The sequence below is a fragment of the Perca flavescens genome, chromosome 17 (assembly GCF_004354835.1).
Source record: "Perca flavescens isolate YP-PL-M2 chromosome 17, PFLA_1.0, whole genome shotgun sequence".
NCBI classification, from domain to species: Eukaryota; Metazoa; Chordata; class Actinopteri; order Perciformes; family Percidae; genus Perca; species Perca flavescens.
In genome coordinates, this window is record NC_041347.1 from 11,566,214 (window position 1) to 11,590,207 (window position 23,994).

Genomic DNA, 23,994 nt, shown 5'->3' on the forward strand with positions numbered 1-23,994 from the left:
GCTTAGGAAATGGAAAAAGGCAGACTGTGGTGGGTGCATCAACAAGCCAGTGGCCGCTCTCTGTTCCATCTCCCTAGAGAAGCATTTCCTGTCTACTTGATAAAGTTTGACAGCGACAGATCACTCCCTCTTCCTCCGTTTTCTGCAAAAACAGCAATCCAACAACATCGTCCGCATCACTACCAGACACAAAGGAGAGCCAGCCACCAAGGAGGGTGTGGCGGTCTGGGACAACCAGGAGGGAAGTGCCACTGTCCACAGTCATCCATCACACCAGCTGCTGGAGGGCACTTTTCCCCACTAATGGTTGTCTGAAAACTGTGTGCCTGAATATGGCTACTGATGCAGGAAGAAATACCAGGTAGAGCATCTGCCTGACCTGAGGATTATTATGCAGAAAAAAAAGCGACACCTTTGCTTATAACACTGTTGTTTACACATCCCTACAAATGATATAACGTTAGCGGTGTTGACCCACGATGCTGGACATTTGATTTAATATCGTGGTAGCTACATGTTAATGACTCTGCACAACCTGAACGTGCTTAGAGCACGGAGAATTTTCTTAACATTTTAATACAAATTAATACAACACATAAAACAACGGATCGGATTTGACTTGCGCGCTGCTCGTTATTAGACCAACAATTTCATTTTGTTATGACTTTCGCAGTTCACAACGGGGCTTTATATTCTACCTCCACCTAAAGGGTCCATATTAACAATAAGGGCAGATTTAACCCGTTCTCTCCTTTACCAGATTTGTTGTGACTTGTTTTGGAGGAAGACTTTTTAATTTAGCAATTCTTATAACGAAGCTTGCTTTGTGGTCTGTTTAGGACTCCGGTTAGCGACTAGCTAGCCAGCTCCAGCTAACCAGCTAGCATCACCACTCCCTAGCTAGATGTTACGAGTTCACCCTGTTCAAACCGCCGATCGGATCCTTTCTATACACGGTATCTTGAGTTGACACTACTTAAACACACGGTTATATACAGGGTTCACACAATTGTAATATTAGTAAGTGAAAATACAGACAGCTATAACTTACCAAGAGCTAGGACTGACGGCTCAGCCCCTTTAAATCCAAAATGTCTCCGACACAGCAAGATTCTCCCAGCAGCCTCTGCAGCTGAGTTAAATTATAATGACGTCATGTTTTGTTTTCGACTGCCAGATCTAGCCAAGTCTGTATGGCTGATCTATCTATCTATCTATCTATCTATCTATCTATCTATCTATCTATCTATCTATCTATCTATCTATCTATCTATCCGTCTGTCTGTCCGTCTGTCTGTCTGTCTGTCTGTCTGTCTGTCTATCTATCTATCTATCTATCTGTTTGATATAATGAACTCAGACACTAATTACAAAATAAGTAGTTTCTATTTGGTTTCTAGGTACAAACCACAGACTATTTACCGTCTATGGTACAAACTAGAAAAAGGGCTTGCAGTTCATTCTTGTGACATGTTCACTAGTCACACCACACACATGTATATCATTTAACCTGTATTCTTTTTGTAATTGAAGTTTTTTATTGCTTTTTCCTTTGGTGCATGCCAGTTCAGTATCACATACAGGGGCCTTTTATTGTTACAGTGAAAGCCGCGTCTTAACCATAGACAGAACAAACAAACAAAAACAATAATATATATACATGAAATCAGTTACAACATCAAGACTATGACATCAGCAGCTTTAGGGGCACATCAATATTGGAATAATTAGCAGCCTCATTCATAATACAGGTATATTGGTCAGTGTGATGTAGCCTATGTCCAAAAACTATCCCATGCTGGTGCTTTATCTTTTTTTTACAGTGTATCCTGTTTAGCATATGCTCATATGAAGCTGTTTTTATCATGGTGTTAGCCCATTCTTTTAATGCCGGGGTTTTAGGTGTTTTCCAGTGTTTAAGTATGTCCTGGCAGCCACTTTAATGCCAACCATGATTACAGAAAACTCTTTACTTGATATGTTGTGTAAACTTCTGTCACCTAATAGACAGAGTCTTGGAGATATTGGTAGGTTTTTAGGTATTACCTAAATATTCCAAAATTCTCCAGAAGGGCATTCCCAAATACAGTGTCATTTAACCCGTATTCAGTGTCAAGTGACAAAATGACAGTAAGCGTTTTGAAACTTCATTCAACCTGTAGGCTATGTGAACGGTTGGATGTCAATGTGTCTAAAACTGTTTTAATACATATGGGCCTCATGAAAAGGAAGGAGAAATTAGCTTATTGGGAGACAAACAAGTAGTATAATTATTGTACAGCAATAGGAGGTTAGAGATTGCATCCACTACATTACTGTACGTTAAGAAGGCAATTCTACCACCTAGAGGAGAAATTAAAATCAGCTGTCAGAGAATGAAGAAGCCGGTAGATTTATCTATTGCTACTGTAGGCTACTGTATGTATTACGACAGGTAAGCTGTAACAATGGAAGATTGATATATCATAATTGGTCCACTTTAACTTGTGTATAATTGTTTTATATCTAGCTGTGTGTGTACAGCATAGACTGTATATTAAAATTGACCGTCTTTTATATAGCCTACTGTCTATGGGTGTCCACAGAGGAGGAGATCGGAGTATGCACGTCATCAGTGCGCGACGCAGCGTGCAAGATTGTGAAGGACGCCGAGGAGAAGCTTGTGATGAAATAAGTCAAATATAAAGGTTGGTTAAATGTTACTATTACAATGAGCTATTTTGTAAATTGGACATGACACACGTGGTTAATTCGGCTTAGTTTATTAAAACGGAAAATAAAAGGAAGGTGTATTTGTAGAGCTTTGGTGATTAACCTAGCGATAGCTCATGTTATTGGCCATTTGGTAAGGTTAGGTTTAGGGTGATCGATGCAGTATAGTAAACCATTGAAACACAGTAGGTAATTATATTTAGTTGACCTCTAAAGATCTGATTTCTATTGGCTTAATTAAGTAAAAAGATGAATTCAAAGCAGGAGAAATGTGTAGACCGGATAGAGTCGAGCTAATGGTGCACTCCAGGTAACGTTAGTGAGAAAGACAAATCAACATCTTGTATATTTTTTATATTTTACCATTCCAATATTGTTATTCATATATAATTGCACTGAACTGCCTTGCACTATATTTATGTTTGAATCTTAAATCTCATACTGATATTGCACTATTCCTTCCTTCCTTCTTCAATTGTTATTGTATATTTTTTGTAAATTTCTAAATTCTATTGTATTGTTATACTGCATACTTAACAGTATTTTTTTTTTCATATTTCTTGCTGTCCTTTCTGTTTTTATTCTTATATGTTAAGTGATTGTTGTACTTTGAGAGCAAAGATTAACCATAGTCAAATTCCTTGTTTTTTTTGTGCAAACCTGGCCAATAAAGCTGATTCTGATTCTGAAGCCAAAGACACAAAACTATCAGCTGTCAATGTGTCTCTGCTCTTCAGCTGTGTCAGGAGGACGTGGTAATGATGGCGGTGTCGTGTCTAACTCGAGCCCTGCGCTCCCTGACTCTGTCCCAGCCTGCTCTGCTCTGCTCGCAGGTAAACATCCACTGCCTGTCAATCCATACTGGAGATCTGAATCATCAGCAAAGCCCTTCAAACTATCTTCTCTATTTTGCTTTTTGTGTTAACAGGCAGTTGCTCAGACCAAGCTGGGAACTCAGGTAACCAGTACAGTCGGGCAGTGCAGAGGCTTCCTCACCACAGCCTCTCTGGAGCAGAACAGGACATTTTGGAAGCAGAGGGAGAAGTACACCACCAGGCCTATAGGAATGAAAAAGACAGGAGGCAGAGATCACTCGGGTAAAGATTGTGGTCAATGTTGAAGAATAGAATAAATGACGTGTGTGATTACAAGCAAAGCTGAAGGAAGACAACATTTAAAGTGCTCACATTAGGCTTTTTTGGCTTTTCCCCTTTCCTTTATTGTGTTATAGATCTTTTTTGTGCACGTTATAGCTTTACAAAGGGAAAAAGCCCAAAGTCCACCCCAAAGGGACTTACCATCTCCAACAGAAAACACTGTTCACAAACTGCTCCAAACAGCTCTGTTGTAGTCCAGCCTTTACTTCAGAGACGAACATGCGTCACTTTGTAACACACGTTATAATGCTCGCCTAGCTGCTAGCGTGGCACGCCCTCATACTCTGCAACTGACTAGCTAGCTGTGCTGACCTAGCTACTGCACATGTGTGACTCCCACCAAAGATGGAACAGAAGTGAGATGCCTCACTCTGTAGCTAAACCGAGAGCTCAACACACAGGGTGAAAAGAGGAGCTGCAGCAGTGTGCAGTATAACAAAAATATGGTGTTTTTTGAAAGTTAAACCATGTAAACCTGTTCTGGTACAACCTCTAAATACAATTATGAACCTGAAAATGAGCATAATATGAGCACTTTAAGTTGGCTGCTAATGTGCAGTACTGGATTGGTTCTGTTTTCACCAGTAGATTAAAGGGTACACATCTCAAACAGAGTTTAAAACTGTCTTGTTGGCCTTCAGTGTCAATCTAGTCAAGGCCCAGCTGGCATAAGTGCAGAAGGTTTTAAAACAGACCCAGACTCTTGTGATCTGAACAGAGAAAATCAGTGTGCAGAGTTTGTAGGTGTGTAGGCTGTCCGTGTTACTCTAGTCCAGGTTCCATAAGACTAAGTACAACAGCTGTTTATGTAAACCTGTATGAGGTTATGTACATTAGTTGTTGCAGAGGAACAACTGAAATTGTCCTATAGAGTAAAATATTCACACATCTTGAACAGGATTCAAATAGAGCTAAAACTAGAAATTTGAAGATTTTACCTTGGGCTATAAGATATCTATCTATATTTTCTTTCCTCTTTTTTTCTGACATTTTATACACCAAATGATGATCAACTGAGAAAGTAGCCTTCAAATGAATTCATAATGAATTGTTATGAATAATCTGTAGTTGCAGGCCTGTTTAAAAACAAAAAAAATGAAATCAAGCACCTGTTTGATAGTTTTATGAGTAGAGCATGAGAATCACCCAATAATAATTTCCCCTCAGGTTTCCACTTAAGTCGTCAACCAGTAGTCATGTTCAACCTCGGGCTGAGGGCTGACAGCATTGAGTGATGTTTTTGCTTTTATAACAGCTGTGCTACTTGTTCTGACTAGAGCCGAGCGCAAAGAGTTGCTCATCTTTCTTTCTGCCGTCCAGGAAGGATACGGACACACGGCATTGGCGGTGGCCATAAACAAAAATACAGGTGGATAGACTTCCAGCGACTGCGCTACGAGCCGAACCGAGAGGCCCAGCCCTTTGAAGAGAAGGTTGTGGAAGTGCGATACGACCCGTGCAGGTGAGATCAACCTTTAAATTCCCCCCTCGGGTATTAATAACTGTCTTCTTTTTTTTTTCAAAACCCGGGACTTGAACATGTATTCTAAACATACAGTTGGTTGTCATCATCTTTATTACACAGGTCTGCTGACATTGCTCTGGTAGCCGGAGGCAACCGGAAAAGATGGATCATTGCTACAGAGAACATGCAGGCTGGAGACGTCATTAAAACATCTGGAATTATTGGACGTATGGCAGGTATGAGAGCCACTCTGGTTTATCGTCCTCCAAACGTTCCCCTCAAGATGCTGGAGGTACAGATGATTTGTATTGAACTCAAATGTATACTATATCCTTTTTGTTTTAGTCTCCGCCAATGAGGGTGATGCCTACCCACTGGGAGCTCTTCCTGTGGGGACACTGGTGAACAACCTGGAGATCCAACCAGGGAGGGGGTCGGAGTACATTCGTGCTGCAGGTCATTATTTGCATGTTTCTGCTTAGTATTTCCTAAATGCATGTTTAGACTCTTTATTTTATGATTGCTAATTGAATATTTTTTTTCAATCAATCAGTCTTTAAAATGTCATAAAGTAGTACAGTAAATACACCGATCATAACTTCAGTCAACTTTAGAGCCCGACCGATAAAGGATTTTTAAGGCCGATATCAATACAAATATTTGGCGATTTAGAAATCCAATATTCCAATATATCGGCCGATATATATTTAAAAATAATAATAATCCAGAAACGCTTAACAAAACAATTTCCCTAACATTAGTTATTTGTAGTTATTTATGAGTCCTCACTAAAATAATACGATAACGCAGTTTAAAAATAAACTTGTTTTATTGTCACAACATAACAGAGGACCATCAAAATATATTAAAGTATAAAAAAATACAAACTTAAGATATGAAAAAGTTTCATATCTTAAGTTTGTATTATTTATCAGAACTTTATTATATTTTGATGGTCCTCTGTTGTGACAATAAAACCAACAAGTTTATTATGTAGGAAAGGCGGTTGAAGGGTGTTTTGTCAGTTTTTATTTTTCATTTATCGGCCATTATAAAGGCCGATAGTTTGGAAAACTTGCCTAATATCGGCCGGCTGATATATCGGTCGGGCTCTAGTCAACCGCCATTATGATCTGTTAGTTACTGTGCATCCTTTGCGACAGTTTCATTATAGGGATTCATTGTTCCATCTAATGTCATCTGAATGCCTCAGGCATTTGGAACAATGTCATAGCAGCTGTGAAAAGTGGTGACTCGCAATCGCTAAACTGAACGTGGTGCTTCATTTGGTTTTCAGGCACTAGTGGAGTTTTGCTCCGTAAAGTCAACGGAACAGCAATCATTCAGCTTCCTTCAAAGCAGCAGGTTCAGGTGAGGTCATCTGGTTTAAGATTCCACCGACCGCGCGGTAACCCTAATGCGCTCTGAACTGAATGTTGTCGTCTCGACCCGCACAGGTGTTGGAGACCTGCATGGTAACGGTGGGGCGCGTGTCAAACATCGACCACAATAAACGGATCATCGGCAAAGCTGGTCGCAACCGCTGGCTCGGCATTCGCCCCTCGAGCGGCTTGTGGCAGAGAAAAGGAGGCTGGGCAGGACGCAAGATTAAACCGCTGCCGCCGATGAAGGTTTACGTCAACATGCCCTCTATCTCGGCTAAATAACACACCGGGAAATGTTCGGGACTGGAGGTCATCACTCGCTTATAAATCACTTGTATTATTATTTTTTTGGTCCTTACAATGAAATCAAGTCGACTGTTTGGAGAGAGAGTTCAATAAAGACGAGCTTTTTGTACAGAAGATTACAAATTTTTATTAAACACAACTGCTTGTGAGCATGGAAAGAAACAAAACAATATAAAAATCCAAAACATATTTACATCTATAGTAAAACATGCGGAGTTATCCATATTTTTAGTGGTAAATTTAAAAATACTGTCATGTCATTTAAAATAGGGTTTGTGCAAAGACACTGGGTGGCATTTCAAGTAACAGGAGCAACGAGATGGCATGTTATTGTAGTCGGGCCATTAATGAAAAAAACTAACACTGATGTTAAGAGTTAATTTGTTGCTGTGCTAAATTTCAGTGACAAAGTGAGCATGCCTGCTCATTGATCCAGTCTTGTAAAACACCCCCATGCTATCTCTAGATTTAGGGCAAAGAGGAAAAAAAAAAAAAAAAAACTTGAGGTCAAATACACTAAAAATACACTTGTCATCATGCCCGTTTAGTATTTTCAAAAGGCTAACTCGTATGACAAATTCCCTCAAACACCTCTGCCCTGGCTAACACTTCACAGCCCAAGTTTACAAATCTGTAAGAGCCAGTCGGCCTCCCAACTAAAAGAAGATAGTGAACCCTTCAAAAAGCAGGAGACAAGAAAACTTGACTGTGTAGTCACAGGCAGACATGTACGGTGGTAGCTGCAAAATAAGCTCGTCAACATCAAGTGGCAAAACTAAGTAACAGACAGCCGTGACAGTTTTCCAGACCTCGTAGGGCACTGGAAACCATCAACAAACACAACATCCCTATAAAAAAAAAAAAAAAAAATTCAATCATTTTTGAAAACGACAAAAAAAAAAACTGCCTTCTCAAGAATATAGGTAGTGGTTTACATTTCAAATATAACACCCTTTTAACACCTCACCTCAAAAAACTAAGTGTGTCCCAATTTGAGCTAAAGCATGTAGAAAACCACATGAAAGTGCATTCCAAAGCGAGGGAAATGTATGAGAAATGACATACCTAATAGTGTTTTGTTGTACAATTCAACTTCATAGTTCTGAAATATATTTGGCATTCATGTCAAGAAATAAATGTAAGCTATTTGTGCTTTCAATTTAGTGGGAAGGGGGGAGGGGGGTGTTTGCGATTCACAATGATACATCTTGTATATATTTATATACATCACTAAAAAAATCCAGCCAATCAAAGCCTGTAAGTCTTCACTTTATAAAAAAAAAAAAAAAAAAGCAACAACTAACTCATACAGAAGGCCCTTTGTCCAAAGGTTTCCTATTGCAAAAGTTTCACGTAACACTATTCAGGGAGTACCATCGAACATATAGCACACCTACACAGACACACACAGGCAGTGACTTGGACACTTCTGGCAAGACTCCATACACTTTTTTTTTTTTACCATTTTTAAAAGTAATTCAATACTTGTATTGCGCTCAATGTAACTGTCAAAGCATGTTTCAAGTCCAACTTATTTGTAATTTTCCCATAGCAGACCTACACTATACTGACTGACCAACAGTACGTTTTAGGTAAGGTACTACTTGCATGTCCAGCCACGGTGAAGCTGTAATAAAAAAAGGACACAACGGCAATTGCTTGGTTAGGATCACGTTTGGCCAAATGTGGAGCACTAACTGGTACATTTGTCAAAAGTGTTATCTCAGTAATCTAAATCCTGATCTCCACAGGGACCACCACACCACATACGTTAAATGTACGATTTTACTCTTCAGTTTAAACATACTATGAAGTTTGGCCAAGCCAAGAGCTCTGGTGGTTACGCTGTAAAAGGAACTTGACTTTGGCACATCACTGCACATCTGGAGAAATCCAGTATTTGCTAAGTTACTGCAGGTCTGTGAGACGGCCTCTCAGGTAAGCCAGGACATCAAGCTGAACACGGGGGCGGCTGGGAAACTAAAACAACTGAGGACCTTGAAACAATACGACGGTTCATCCAGTCACAACTAAAATTGGCATTCAGCTGTTAATAGTTGAAATATGTTTTGTGGTGTAATGTTACCCTGCTTCTAAGTAGATGTTACTGTACACTTACACAGATAGAAAATCTTCAGCACTTAATGAGCTGATCTGATGAACTGCTTACATGTTACAAATGCTCCATAGCTACATTCATTATAGCTACCTTCAAAAATACCATTAGTTTGTTTCTTTTTTGCTTAAAGTGCGCTTAAAAGCAACGAGGCAAACAGAACTTTCTGTTCCTTTCTATAAAAATTGACCTTTTTGAGAAAGTAAAGGGACGAGTAAGAAAAACCAAGTACTGAGTTAGAAGAGAAGGATTCCATCTAGATTCACAGCAATATTCCAACTTTCAATGACAAACACGGTCTCAAACAATCTCACACACGCCACTGCACGTCACCATCACACTCCTCCATTGTCTATAGAGTAACAATAAATGTAGGATTTCACAGAAATAATAAAATGTTAACAAAAACAAAGTGCAAACACAGCTGCCATTATCAAAATGTGGCAAATTGTCAAAACCTCAAAATACCTCCGAGGCGGTAGCACAAATTTTACAAAATAGTACTTGTTCTTTTTGTAGTGTGTAAAAAAAAAAAAAAAAAAAAAAAAGAAAAACATCAACACCCAACAACATCAAAAACATCCAATTGACAACATGAAATGTGTGTATTGAACACGTGGTTGTGAGTCAGTAAGATTTCCACAGGAAAACTATTACTGCCGGGAGGGTGGGGGGGGGTCGGGGGCCCTGTTGGCTTTTCCTCTAATTCTCTGTAGCCTCTCGGTGAGACAAGTGCAGCGGAGATTCTGGTGGCGGTTGAGTGGACGGTGGCCAGGGTCACACGGGCTTAGTGTAACCAAAGATTCCCACCGGGAAGTGCTTGACATGGGTTGGCCACTGGGCAGCGAGCTGGAAAAACTTCACATCGTTCCACTCCACTCCATCAATAGTGACTAAGGACGAAAAAGGATCATAGGTAAATGCATAATTAAATTAATAATGCATTCAAAATGTCATAGGTGGTGCTTCAGAGTTTGCACTAACAGCTGTTAATAGTGCAGATACCTCTTTGTTTACATGACTGTTACCACTAAGCACTATTGAGGAGGGTCCTGACATCAACAGCAGATGGCAGTATAGCCTTAGCTGTGGGGTGGGGTTGTGTCTGCACCTGGGCCTTACCTCTCAGCATGGTGTGCTGGTGCTTGGCGGTGCAGATCAACCTGCTGATGCCATCAATCACTTGGCTCTTAGAGTCCAGCTCTTTCTCCTTGGGCTTCTTGCTGAGAAAAATCACTGGAGAGAGAAACAGGGAGGCATTAAAAAATAAATAAAACATTTTTTACACACTTTTATTTATTTATTTTTTTACTTAAAAGGGGAACTTTATGTATCAAAGTGTGTTTACAGGTCTTAGGGAGTACTACTGCATTATGTGAAAACTGTTGTATTAAAGGTGCTGTAGGTAGGGTTGTTTGAACATCGACAACTTCTCAGTCCCTCCCCCCCTTTTCTGCTGAAGCCCAAAACAGTCTCCTAAGCCCCTCCCCCCACAAGGGAGAATAGGCTCGTTCGAGAGGAGCCAGGTCTGCGCAGAATCGTTCACCGGCGATCGCCACCCGATGCAGGCCGGTTAGATTTGTGTCCGACTTGATCCCGACTTGCTCTGACGTCATGCACACGTGGGCAACCATAAACTCAGTTCCGGCCGCAGTTTTTAGAGCCAGGCGCCGCAGTTGCTCTCCACCAACTGCAAGACCCAGGCGGACCCAGGGCATGCTGGGAAACACCGGCCTCTCAGCTGATCGGTTCAGAATCGACTCAACATAATGACATTTTATATGAACTTTTTATTGATTTTGAATTGGAGGGATTCTAACTGCGATTTGTCTGATTTAAAAGCTTATTCTGTACAGAACACATGTGTGACTGATAGTGATGTTTAGAAGTCAGAGAGACTAAATCTGTTCAGATTATGGATCATCTAGAGTGTGTTGTTAATTAAAATCAGCAACAGATTGCATGGAAATCATTTTGACAGCTACTCTGTCATAATAAAAACAACTGGAGACTGTGTACAAGCAGATTTATGGGTCTGATAACATTTTATTAAATTGGAATCGGACCATAGTGTTTCTGTCACTTCCTGTTCAGCCTGAATGCTGCTGGAAACGGCTGGAAACTGGCCGACTTGACAGCGGACCTTCGTCACCGACCCCGCCTGCTCTCGTCCACTTTACAGGCGAGGCGCAGTTCATCTCGAATGAGCCTAATCAATGTGTGTGCATGAGCAGTGATTGACATGCAGTTAGACCCCCGGCCCTGATTGGTGCATCTGAACAGGGAGTGGTGGATTTTTGCAAATCACACTACAGGCTGTAGGTGGTGCCAGAGGCACTATTAAATCAAGTCATCATGTCTAACGCATGGACAATTTGGGAACCAGAAAGTAAAAATTAAGAAATATTCATGTGGTGCTTACATATGCATATTTTAATGTTTTGTAATTATTAGGTACAACGTATTGTACTTTTCCCAAAGCAAAGTGTACCTTTCTTGTTCTTCTCCTTGGTGACCACAGTCATGGCCATGCTGGGTGGGGGGGTGAGTTCCCCTCCACAGGGCAGACGGCTGACTTGCAGTGACCGGAAGTTACTCTTCAGGGTGTTCTTCAGTCCCACGTCTCTCTTCTCCCCCTCTTTCTTCTTCTCTGGGCCTTGCCACGTCCAGTAGTCCACCTGGAGCCCCATCACTTCACTGCCCGAACATGGAGAGCTACAAAGAAAAATAAAATAAAAAGGCAAAGTCAGGTTTTTTTTTTGTACATCATTTCGCTACTAAAGCACAGCTTCACAGTGAGAGAGAAAATAAGATGTAGTTTTGTTGCTGATAATTATGTGTGTGTGTGTGTGTGTGTGTGTGTTGTCGTACCCAGCTCCTGACAGGGCTGTGGACACAGAGGGCGACTGTGGGGGGGTGCCCCCAATTTCCTTCCCATACGGACCGGCCGATGGGGGCGTTGGGGAGGACAGGATGCTTGTGTTGACCCCCATCGCATCATCGGAGTCCACTGCAAATTTGGGGATGGGAAATAGGCTCAAATAAAACTAAACATAGCCATAACCAAGTACATAAAGTCAGCAAATAGAATCAACCGTAAAATGTTGAACACACTATCCTGATAAAATACTACCACACCTTCAATAAAGCCCTTCCTTACCTGAAGTTGAGAGGCTTTGCTCCACAATCCCAACTTTCACAACCTGCAAGAATAAAAAAAAAAAAAAAAGGTTTCACAAAATGAATTAAAGATTCCGTCTGGCACCTTTGCATAGGACAAAAAATAATAATAACCTTACCCCAATAAATGGCACAAATTTTTGACAGGAGTCCTCATCAGGGCTGTAAACAGAGAGAGAGAGAGAGAGTAAAGAGGCGGTGAGTACGACCAGAAGTGGAGTTTAAGACTTCAGAGGTGCACATGAACACTCAATGGTCCTGGAGGGAAGATGGCTTTGGCATGACCTGCACTATGTCCCATCGCAGCAGAAATGGCACATGGAATGGGGTCGTCTTGGGGGGTCATGTTACAATGAGATGAATGAAGGGAACGCTCCTTACAACCAAAAGAAGACGGGGTCTTTCTTATCAGCCAGTACTAGGAGGTATTTTTTTTTTATACATGGGGTTACAAGCGATAGTTTGGGCCCAGCCATAATAACTGTGATGCTTCTTTCCACTACTACTCTGAAGTGTTGAGTCACCTGGTCCAACAATACAAAGATAGGAAGAAACAATGTCAATTAAAATTCAATACACACGTAATACACACAAAATGCACCCCAACGATTTCAGTGTGGAAGAGCTGAGAAAGTTATCTTTCTGCAGATGTCCTCTAACGTGGCAACAAATGGTGCAGCTCCTAAATGTCTTTCGTGAGACTGCAAAATAGACTGCACCCACAGCAAACAGCGGAAGGATGAAGAGCACTGCTGGCTTCTGTTGCAGTGCAGAACCAGGACCACAGTCCCCGGCAATCTTACCACTTTGGGCGCCAGTGCTCTAATATATAATATTATTTCAGTGATGTTACATATTGCAAGGTAAAGACTTTTTTTTAAAGCAACGTGTAGCATCACAAGCTGTTACATAACTCACAAAAAGAACAATTGGATGGGGGCAAACTATAAATTAAACCTAACTGCCAATCCTTTTGCAAATTACTTTACTTTGATTCAGGCAGAAATATACTGTATGTGTTTTAAGAGAGTAGTATTTATGCATTTTAGAATGAGAGGGAAATATCACATTAATATTACCTTATTGAAATATTGGATTTGCCTTGCAGCAGTCCAAGCTGTCAATAATATTGAGTGAAAGTTTGTAATTATGTAGCCTGTCCTAAGGGTAAACCAATACACGTGCTGAGATTCACTCAGCTCACTTTCAAGTAAACATAAATTCTGTAACTGACACTGATATTGCTGGATGTTTGAGCCAGAAAACCATTCCACACTTGAATGTGAATACTGAATTGTGAATATCTGGGGTTGTTTTTTAAGGTTGATAGGCAAATAGTCACAGCAACAACACAGAGGACAGTGTAAAGAATCAAAAGTCACAGCAAACCAAAGACACAAGTCAGGACAGGAGTGCAAAGTGAAGTTACGGTGAGTATCGAGTGTGAAAAGGGAAATGTTAAGACACGGTAAGGAGCTCAAGCCAAATGGAGGAGAGAAAAATAAGGAGGTTTAAAACAAAAACAAGAGTTGAATTAGATACCTGATGTAAAAATCAAAATACAAACTTCTTTTCCTTGAATGCAAATCAAAGGGGGGAAAGGGGGAAGAAGGAATGCAACAGTGTTAAAACAGTGTGTTGTATTTAGTACCTTCTGACCAATAGGAAGCCGTTCTTACAAAGAGGGGAAATGTTGGGTCAAACCTCAGAAAGAAAACCATCAAATGCACAAAGAAATGCAACAAACTGTCTGTTGAGTGTGTGGTGTGTTTGTGGGACGACTGGTTTGACGGTGAACTTTGTAGAAGCAGAGTCCTGGGCTGATCTATCAAATGTAATAATCAGCCATAAACCTTGTATAAAACAGTGTTGCTTGAAATGGACCAGAAGCTGCCTCTCCTCCACTCCTTTATGTATGTCAGAATAAGTGTGGATCAATATCATCACAGCATCCTATGTTTAATGTATGTGCCCGCATGCATGCATTTAAACATCTTCCTCAAGCAGTTTAACTGATGATCAGTCATAGCTATATATGTTCTTGGACATTTTAGTGAGATAATAGACATACTCAGCATTAATATCAGTACTTCAGTTAGAAATCCTGCTTAAAAAGAACACACACAAAAAAAAAAAGTTACTTTACCTCTTCTGTTTGTAGGTGAGCATTGCTTCTGAGATGGGGAATTGGTGGGACACGTTGGCACCGACCAGATACTGAACGACTCGTCCTGCTATGTCTATGTTGTCTGCAGGGAGATAGATTGTTAACACGCCTCTCCTGTTCCATGGCTGACTAACAAGCTGCAAGGCAATTGATGTAAATGCTAATTTTCACATACAGCAGATCGCTACAAGACTGCGCATTAATCAATTTCATTCGACTGAATTAAGGAGGTGGGGGATGCAGAGTGTAAAATGTCCTTAAAAACATGGGTGAAGTCAGCCATATGACACATGAGATGAATTGTGTGTCAAACTGAAGGCCTGTGGGCCACATGCAGCCTATTTTTGCCAACTTGAAATGTGGAAATGCAAGCTGATATTAATGTCAACATATTTTGACCTATTGCCTCTCTGCAGTTTCAACTAATTCTCCCTGTGAAAGAAAGCACTGACAGCCATTTCTTTCCAAACACTGCCTTTTGTGTTGTGATGGCAGCCAACGTCAAGAACGAAAGAAAACGATTTTTTTTTTTAGCTTTGATCCATTTTTTTTTTAAATGTTTCAACATGGTGTGTGGGACTGCAACTCTTGCACCTATGGGGTGTGAATTAATAGGTGGGGACGGATGAGAATTATTGGGCTTGTCTGGGCAGAACAAGGGAGAGTTGAGATGGGAATACCAGTTTAACATGGTAGCAAACCGACTTACAAACTTTAATTTTGACAACCTTTGGGGAATATATCGGAGTCAGAGTTCTGACAGCTTGGTGGTTTTCTTTAGCAGCAGCAGACCGTTTACAGGGAGAAGGAAGAGTGCCCTAATCTAGAGCCATTTGCTTCACTGCAGCAGGCTGTAGCTGTCTTTTGCAATTGGAGGAAAAACTCTTCTTCCAATCCATCAGCCCCCTGACCCATGCTCTGACCCCATTTCTTTCCCTTTCAAGTGTGCTGAACATTAGACACGCAGACTTGCTTTGTAGCCAGACGCCAGAGCTAAGCATCCTACCTGAGGTGGGCCGTTCCGTCCTGCAGAACAGCTCCCTCCATGCAGTGTCCATAAAGATGCTGTTGAACCTGCTGTCAAAGGAGGCCACATACTTTGCCAGGGGATGAGAACCTGTGCAGGAGTGCAAAGAAATACTTTAAGTATAAAACAATGCTATCATAGCATGTTATGGCTGGTATTTGTACTAATCCTGGATGATTTACCTATGGGGATCACCAGGAAGCGTATGTAACTGAGCCAGTCAGGTGTCTTGTTGGCCAGCTGCTCCACGAAGAACCTCAAGATGGTGCTGAGGTAACTCTGGTCGCCTGCCACGGCCACCTTCATCGTCGGTGGTGTCTGTGCATTGCAGTTACAGCTGCAGGGGTTGAGACAAGGAGAGGAGGCGGCATGAGCAATTCATAGATAGAGTTCCAAATGATGAAAGGTGTGTCAGAGAGGGTGTGTGAGAGAATTCACGGCTGTCTAAGGATTTGAATGTCAACAGGGTTGTTTTCTGGTTTAAAACCGGTCTTACCATTTATTGAAAGCCAGATTATATCATGTTCTAATTTCTAATACCAGGTACTTGCAAAGTATCTGCAAGTTATTCTGAAGTTAAACCAAATATTGCAACAGCTTTTAGATCCTTAGTCTTTTTTTTTTTTTTTTTTTTTTTTTAAATACTGAAACTCAAATCAACTCACTTTAGCTGGGTTGTGCAAAAATGGCCTTAAACCCTAAAAATGATTTCAAGGTTTACAAAGCTGTTTTTTCTAATATTATTCAAAATGTTATGTCTTACAAGTAATTATGTGCTGTAAGATATTTAAGTCTTTTGTAGGTAATTTGAAAAGGTTCATTGTTCACTGTCCAATAGCAGAACAGGACCCTAATATACGTTGGGTTTAAAATGTCCATTTACTCCCAGTGACAACATTAGAGGGAAAAAACCCTGCAGCTAGCTGAAGCAACGACAGCACTGAGCGAACATGTTGCCATCAGAGACTTGCATGGCTTCACATGACATGGCCCCCAGCTGGAGTACAGATTGACTGAGGAGCATGTGTGTAAAGAGTGGAAAAATTGCAGTTCGGTGGAAACAGGTTTAAGAAAAGCAGCATGGCAGACTGAGAGAGCCTCAGTCTCCCACTGACATGACTTCCTGAGGAGACAGCAGCCAAGCACATAGATCCAAGAAAGGGAAAAGAAGGCTGAACTTCAGCTTTTCAAGAGAAAACAGCCACATTCTGATAGAATGGGTCCACAGGCAGAGAGCACTTTAGCAGCGTGAGTGATAGCGTCCTGGAGTTCTCTGGCAGCAGGCCGCCATAAGCAAACATCATTTGGCGAGGACTACTACAAGATAACGGGCAGCAAGATCACATTCTCTGGCGACTTGTGTCATTTAACCAGTGCGTGCGTGTTTTGTGTGTGTGTGTGTGTGTGTGTGTGTGTATGCATGTGACTCACAATCTCTGGATGCGAGTAACGATGGTGTTAAAGGCAGCTTGAACATCGGCAGCAGAGCAGGTGGACACAATGGGCTGGCCCTGTTCATGGAGCAACTCGGATACATACTGTACAGAAACACACGAGAAGGGCCCGATGAGATAATGGTTATACATGAGGCGGGGTTGGTCGCGTTGGAAATGCAGCAGGACAAACATGCTACTGGGGTACAACAATATTCTTTTGTATTTCTCGCTTTTTGCAGTAATGTCAGGAAAATGCTTGGAGCTAGCCTGACCCAAGTGTTTCTAAAGAGACAAAAAGGTGAGTCTCTGATATAAAGTGTTGTGTAGAGAAAAGCACACACCTGTCCTTGCCACTCCATGGTGTTAATGAGGATGATGCTCTCTGGCAGGCGTTCGTCGGAGATGAGGATCTGGTTCAGCTGGTCATACACGGACTTCCTTGGAACCTTTGAGACAAATGAGAAGTCAGGAGTCAGGAGTCTGAGCATATTTCCACTGGACTAAAAACCCATGTTTTGTCAGCTGGGAGGAGGCCTCGGGGAAGACCCAGGACTAGGTGGAGGGATTATATCTCCAACCTGGCATGGGAACGCCTCTGGATCCCCCAGTCGGAGCTGGTTAATGTGGCTCGGGAAAGGGAAGTTTGGGGTCCCCTTCTGGAGCTGCTGCCCCCGCGACCCGACCACGGATAAGCGGAGGAAGATGGATGGATGGATAGATGGATAAAAACCCATGCGAAGAACACATCTGCAGCTTAATATTACATCTTGCAAGGTGTTTACCTGTGCTATGAGACGCGAGTCTGGGGAGCACTCGCTCTCCATGCTGCTGGTTCTGTCGCTCTGGGCCTTGGAGTTCTGTCGGTCTTTCATGGAGGTGCTGCGAGGACGCCTCTGCAGCCTGTTCTCCACTTTACTGAGGGAGGGAAGAAACACAAGGAGCTTAAATTACATGATGGACAGAGCAGGGAACCTAATCAACTGGGCTTAGAAGTTAAAACATTTGTTAAAAACTGTTGAGGAAACACCCATTCCAAATTACATAAAAAAAAAAAAAAAAGATAAAAATTGTTAACACTTTAAGTAAGTCTCAGAGTCTGTGTTTGGTCCACAGACTGTAAAAATATATAAATATTGTTATACAGCCTATGGTTTGGTTATATTGTCTTGCTTAGGGCCCTATCTTGCACCCGGTAGTACAAACGCGCAGTACAAAGCCCGTCTTTGCTAGTTTAAGACCGACGCAGTTGTCAATTTCCCGTCCAGCGCACACGTAGTTTAAATAGCAAATGCACCTGCGCCCACCTGTGCGCCCATGGGCGTGCCGGTCTTACAGGGAGGTGTGTTCAGGTGAATTCTTCGCGTATTGCTATCTTGAGGCAGCGGCAAGTAATCGCACCATTGACCAACAATGACCTGGTCTAAAATCAGTAACGCAGCATTTCATTGTTATTTTAACGCCTGCTTCACCTCGTGGAGTTTTGGTGGCATAAGTGCTCGTGCCATATATGATCTGCTGGCAGGCTTTCACTTCACACGTAGATCAGTTTCTCCTCCTGAAAATCTCTCCTTCCTGCTTATCAAATCCACCATCACAATGGCAATGCGCCAAGGTACAAACTAGGGCTGTCAAAATTGCTCAAAAATGACATTCGAATATGCCCTCTAAAAGAACACCGAACATTCGAACTATTCGAACATCTGGTTGTTCATGCATCCAAGGTGGCGCTTTTTATTTTTTTTTTCTTCTTGCATCCAAGGTGGCGCGCACGGCTCTTTTTTTTCAGCGGCGCGCGACAAGGCGGAAACAAGAGGCCTGAATGAGTTCGCCGACAACCGGATGCCAGGACTCTCAGAGTGACTGCAGGTCTCTCTGGTACACTTACTGGGTCAAGATGAGTTCTTTTATGGTGAATGAAAGTCTCGATCCGACGAAGTAGGTCAGTGAGTCACATCGAAGCATTGACGGCAATGCTGCTGCCAGTTCTGCCGTTGTTTACCTTTTTCTTCTTCTTCTAGTCAATAGAAAGGGCAGCGTCGGTAGCATTTGCTCATTAGCGCCACCGCTGTTCAGGAGAAGACTGCAGCTAGTGTCGCGATCACCAGCGCGGGTATAAATAGTCACGGCGATCTCATGATGTCACATCTGTATGCGCCAGCTGGGCTGCATCCAGTATGTAACGCTAGCAAAGCAGACAGCCAGACAGCCTCTGCTACCGCGAGCGTTTTTTTTCCACTTTTTTTTTTTTTTTTTTTTTTAAATTATATTAATTTTCACCTTCGAAATTGATTTTTAAAAATATTCGAATATATATTCGAATTTAGAATATTCGTTGACAGCCCTAGTACAAACGGGCCTGGCTTTTAAAGGGAATGGGAGAGGACACTGATTGGTTTATTGCATGTTACGCGCAAAACACACCTATGATTAATTAAGACAACCCTTTTGAACCATGCGCTTCACGCCGTGCACTTAAGATTGTTAAAATAGGGCCCTTAATGTCAAGTTGTCATAACACAAACTTCCCAAACAATGCTAACTTAGCATTAAAAGAATCATCAATTACGGAATGACACTTAATGACAACAGTCATAAAGATTCATAAAGACTCCACCATGTTTACGACATGTGTCATGTCATGGTTATGAGTAGTGAGTAGTGATCAGCAGTGTACCTGGGAGACATGTGGTTTTGGGACTCTGTCTTGCAGAGCTTGCCAACAGTGCTGGTCATCCGTTCGGTGTTGACATCCCAGCTGCTCACCTCCCCCGGCCCCGGCCCGCTGTCGTCAGCCTCTGGCTCCTGAACCCAGAGAGGGGGGGAGCAAATAGGATAATGCTGATGTTTCTCATACAATACAGGCACTTCTCTCAGGTTCTAATACATTCTGTATTCTTTCTGTGTGATTTTGTGTATGGTGCATTTTAAGAGCAAGAGTTGAAAGAGTTGAGGCGGGGAGGGAAGTAGATAGGTGCTGGCCTGGTCAATATTTGAGCTGAGCTGTTGAGGTTGAAGATAATGATGCGAGCCCACCAAGACAGATGAGATACAAATAAAAAATTTAAAAAAAGTTGCGGTCTCTTAGCAGGCAGCTGGGGAAACACTGTTCCTGCAGTTTAGATATTCAGTTTGAAGTGGGTTAGTGCAGCGGTGCGGCGTGTCGGCAGCCCGGCGCTCAGAGGGGGAGCCGGGGTTGGCCAAACAAGGTTAGAGTGACCTGACAGCACAAAGACAACAACAGACACAAACACCACTCTTTTCGATTCTCATCAGTCAGGATTTATCCAGCATGGGGCCGCCTTCTCTGCTCTACTGATCCATAATGGATGACTGTGCTGTTTGGTTTACCCTCCCCTGCATACTCCCTCCCTCTGTGCTTTTTCCTGAAAAAAAAAAAAAAACAACTACGACCCATGGGAGGATAGGGCACTGAAGTGGAGAGGGTAGAGAAAAATCTGAGAAAGAGATGCTCAAGGGAGATTTAGTTCAAAACAAACAGAAAACAAGTTAAACTACTGTTGTTCCAAATACATACCCCAACGGTTCTATCTGTGACGCTGTCATCTTTATTCCGGGCCCCTTGCACTTTACATCTGTCCACGGTCAAAAATTCACCACTCTGCAGGGTAAACACACACACACACACACACACACACACACACACACACACACACACACACACACACACACACACACACACACACACACACACACACACACACACACACACACACACACACACACACACACAACCATGGAGGACACTTTTCTCTGGTAAATATAAATGGCAAAATGTCTCAGCTCCTTATTAGAGTGCTATGCTCCATCTGCTCAGGTCAAGATTGATCACTCTTAAGCTACGTTCCCATTATAAGACTTTCAAAGTCGGCAGTTTGCTGTATGCATTACACAACTGTCTTCTTTTGACATTACCTGACTCACCGGCACCAGGGGCTCACACACTACTTAGATCTTTCACCTGGATGAATCCCCCAGTCTAGTCTACAAACCACGTTTTTGTCACAAAAACACACAAGTGAAGTGACACGGTGCGTGACGTAATTCAGTAATTCAATAAACAGGATTTTTGGTTGTCCGCCAGAAACAAGCGCTCCAAGCTGTTGGTGGCTGATTAGCAGCGATAAAACAAAGAGGAAAAAGAAAGCTCAGACAGAGCGCTTATAGGGGGTGTTGCCATTGGCACGGGTGTTCACACGTCTTTACTATTCATAGCCTGTTTTCTCTACCTGCAACAGCAACTTTGGTCCGTGTTGCAAATGCAACACATACAGTAAGGCATAGGCAACTCCTCCCCTGGTTTCCCCTTGGCCTGTGTCTTGCATTCTCATTGGCTGTAGCTCCCCAGCGGGGTCCCCAAAAGCTCCAGATATTTAGCCTGCTAGATATCTAAATGTGTCTGCGAGGCAGCAGTGAGCCTCTCATCTCGCCTTTCTGAAAAGTTTACACATCACACTTGAGCGTGTGCGCATGTGATTTGCCTCCAATATGAGGGTTTTGTCACGGAGCTCCAAAAACTGGAGGGCTATCAGTCTGAAATGCTCAGGGCTGTTTTATTACAGGCTAAAATGGATTCCCAGATATTTATAAACAGCACTCCCTCTCTAACCATCAGACTCAACATGTCTCTCTCTCTCTTTCTCTGTCCTTGTTGTTTCCAGTGGGCCATAAATCTCTGTGTTCAGGGATTGCTCTATCCAATCTTCCCTCTGAGCATATTTGTGTCTCTGTGTATGTGTGTGTTGATGGTGGTGAAGAGGTCATTCTGTGGAAGTTCCTATAAATACCAGAGGGCTGTAGGGGTGAAGAGGGTAAGGACTGCAGCCCCCCCCATATTCTGTGCTCATGCTCAGAATATCTTGCCTGTGTCATGGTCCTTGGGAATCCCTAAACCACAATAAGCAGAGAGGCCTGCCAGACATTTCAACACTGCCCAGGGGAAATTCCTTTACGTAACTGTTTACTAAAAGGACATCTCCAGCAACTGAGAGGAAGACCTTTAAGAATAAACAACAGTGTGGCTGAAAGGCATCTGACAGGTTTGTTAATAGAGTGCCTGGTGATCAACTTACAGGACACGACAGCTCTCTCTGCTGGCTTTTTTGGCTGTGTAGGCTTCCAATTTCTGTCTGGGAACTGGAGTGAGACATCCCTTCAAAAAACGGCCTGGAAATAGAAACAAAAGATTTGAATCGGACTTGGAAAAAATGCTTTTCTTGACCGGTTTTTCTTCTGGTCATTTCCATTTTTTAGATTAGAGTCAACTTTATTGTCATTGTGCAGATTACAAGTACAAAGACATGCAGTTTGCATCCAACCAGAAGTGCAAAAAGAGCAGAAAAGTGCAATGTGATATACAAGTATAGACAGGACAAGATATATAGTGCAGCGTAGTGTACAGTTGGTTTACAGAAGGTGGTTTAGAGTAATATAAATGAAATAGAAATGTGTGCAGTGTATCAGCAGTTACCTTATAAGAGCGGAATAAATATGGCTATGTAATATGAACAATGTATAAACAAAATGTACAGATATGTGCAATGTAGCAGCAGTAACATTATAATAGTTAAAAAAAAAAAAAAAAAAAATATATATATATATATATATATATATATATAAATGCCGTGTATTATTATTATTATTATTATTATTATTATTATAAGAAAAACTGAATAAAATATGGATATTCAGTATGAACCATATAGACAGATATGTACAGTATGTACAGCTATGTGCAGTGTGTTAACAGTACCATTGTAGTTCAGAAACAGTAACATTATGAGTAGTGAGAATACGTGTATGTGCAGGATGAATAGTATGAAGAGCAATAGAATATGGCTATGTATAAGTGTAGTTACAGTATGTACATTTGTAAATAAACAAATAGGACACTATGGGTGGGATGGGGAGGTTTGGGGGCTTGGTTGGTTGGTTGTCACCGGTATGCGGAGCTAGAGTTCAGTAGGGCATCTGGAGAGACACGGAGCGTCACGATGCGTTCGCTTGGCCATCTTTGAAGGGCCAGTTGCAACTTCAGATATGTTGGGAATACTTATTTTATTTTTGATTTCAGAAATCACACTAAAAGCATATACAGGCTGTGGAAAGAAATAATTCAATATCTAGAAATATTAGGCAAGTTCTGAAAAGATGGCCTTTGAGGAAACCGGGTTGAGCATAGACATACTTGAGTTTGGGCTTGGGCGTGCTCAGGACGCTCTCGTTGTCCTCCATCTCTGGCCCACTGTCGCTCTGGTTGTACACCTCTAGACTGTCGTAGAGTAAGTCCAGATCCTCCTCCACTTCTTGGGTCTGGTCGACTGGGTCGGAGTCCAGGACCTGCCGCCGCACAGGATAGACACATCATCAACACATTGGTATGCTGTAATCAGGGATTAAATAAGTGTAGGGAGTGACTGGTGCTGTGCATTAGCTAATCACTTTCACAGCTAGGCTAACGAATGAGGGAGAACACTAAAGGCTGTAAAATGAGAAAATCTACGAAATAAATGTGTCCCTGCCTTGGTCCTAAACAGGCCAATTAAAAGGTAAGTGAGTGCTAGAGGACAGCTAAGGTGCCGAGCCTTCATCTGCCAGCTGCACAGTGGGGATGTATATCATAGGAACTGCACACAGGCAGGCTTGTGGACTAATCATGATTAATGCCACTCCATACGTGCAGAAGCTGGCTATGTATTTATAGAGCTGTAGCCCTGCATACTGGCCCAGCCACAAGGAAGGGATTAGAGACAAGGGACGTGATAAAAGATCATCAGGCCACATGGAGCTTTCAGAAGCATCCAGAAAAAAAAACACACCTCAGATGGCCGAGGTGAAATCACTCACACAAGTGTCTTAGTCCCTTTATTTATTTTTTTTAAGTTATATATAAACCTAAAGGGATGAGTGTAAAGGCAAAGCAAATCCTAATCCAGTCTGAAAACCTACATAGTTAAAAATAGAACCTAATCTTTTATACATCTTTCTTGATGTAATCTATGGACTGTTTCCGACATCAGAAAGTC

General features: G+C 42.0%; 2 protein-coding genes across 3 annotated transcripts in view; one reads left to right on the top strand and one right to left on the bottom strand.

Annotated features, from left to right (window-relative positions):
• Positions 1 to 2,562: 2,562 nt before the first annotated feature.
• On the top strand, positions 2,563 to 7,139 carry mrpl2 (mitochondrial ribosomal protein L2). 2 transcript variants are annotated; one of them, XM_028603284.1, is made up of 8 exons: positions 2,563 to 2,687; positions 3,386 to 3,545; positions 3,641 to 3,809; positions 5,190 to 5,331; positions 5,455 to 5,570; positions 5,680 to 5,790; positions 6,632 to 6,705; positions 6,792 to 7,139. In XM_028603284.1, the coding sequence occupies exons 2-8, from the start codon at positions 3,471 to 3,473 to the stop codon at positions 6,999 to 7,001; spliced, it is 897 nt and encodes a 298-aa protein (XP_028459085.1). In that variant the 5' UTR covers positions 2,563 to 2,687; positions 3,386 to 3,470; the 3' UTR covers positions 7,002 to 7,139. The 2 variants fall into 2 exon arrangements, with proteins under 2 accessions (XP_028459085.1, XP_028459086.1); XM_028603285.1 differs by having other exon boundaries at positions 3,450 to 3,545.
• A 2,536-nt stretch (positions 7,140 to 9,675) lies between these two features.
• Positions 9,676 to 23,994, bottom strand: part of zmp:0000000755 (phosphofurin acidic cluster sorting protein 2) — a 54,533-nt gene continuing 40,214 nt past the window's right edge. The window contains exons 9-24 of the mRNA XM_028603283.1: positions 23,157 to 23,308; positions 22,042 to 22,135; positions 20,487 to 20,570; positions 19,626 to 19,753; positions 17,734 to 17,866; positions 17,293 to 17,397; positions 16,947 to 17,053; positions 15,698 to 15,852; positions 15,495 to 15,605; positions 14,468 to 14,570; positions 12,441 to 12,483; positions 12,302 to 12,344; positions 12,013 to 12,151; positions 11,633 to 11,856; positions 10,264 to 10,377; positions 9,676 to 10,034 (exon numbers count right to left, since the gene is read on the bottom strand). Of these exons, the coding sequence (XP_028459084.1) occupies positions 9,919 to 10,034; positions 10,264 to 10,377; positions 11,633 to 11,856; positions 12,013 to 12,151; positions 12,302 to 12,344; positions 12,441 to 12,483; positions 14,468 to 14,570; positions 15,495 to 15,605; positions 15,698 to 15,852; positions 16,947 to 17,053; positions 17,293 to 17,397; positions 17,734 to 17,866; positions 19,626 to 19,753; positions 20,487 to 20,570; positions 22,042 to 22,135; positions 23,157 to 23,308 (1,851 nt within the window). The 3' untranslated portion in view covers positions 9,676 to 9,918. The remainder of the gene's footprint in view (positions 10,035 to 10,263; positions 10,378 to 11,632; positions 11,857 to 12,012; positions 12,152 to 12,301; positions 12,345 to 12,440; positions 12,484 to 14,467; positions 14,571 to 15,494; positions 15,606 to 15,697; positions 15,853 to 16,946; positions 17,054 to 17,292; positions 17,398 to 17,733; positions 17,867 to 19,625; positions 19,754 to 20,486; positions 20,571 to 22,041; positions 22,136 to 23,156; positions 23,309 to 23,994) is intronic.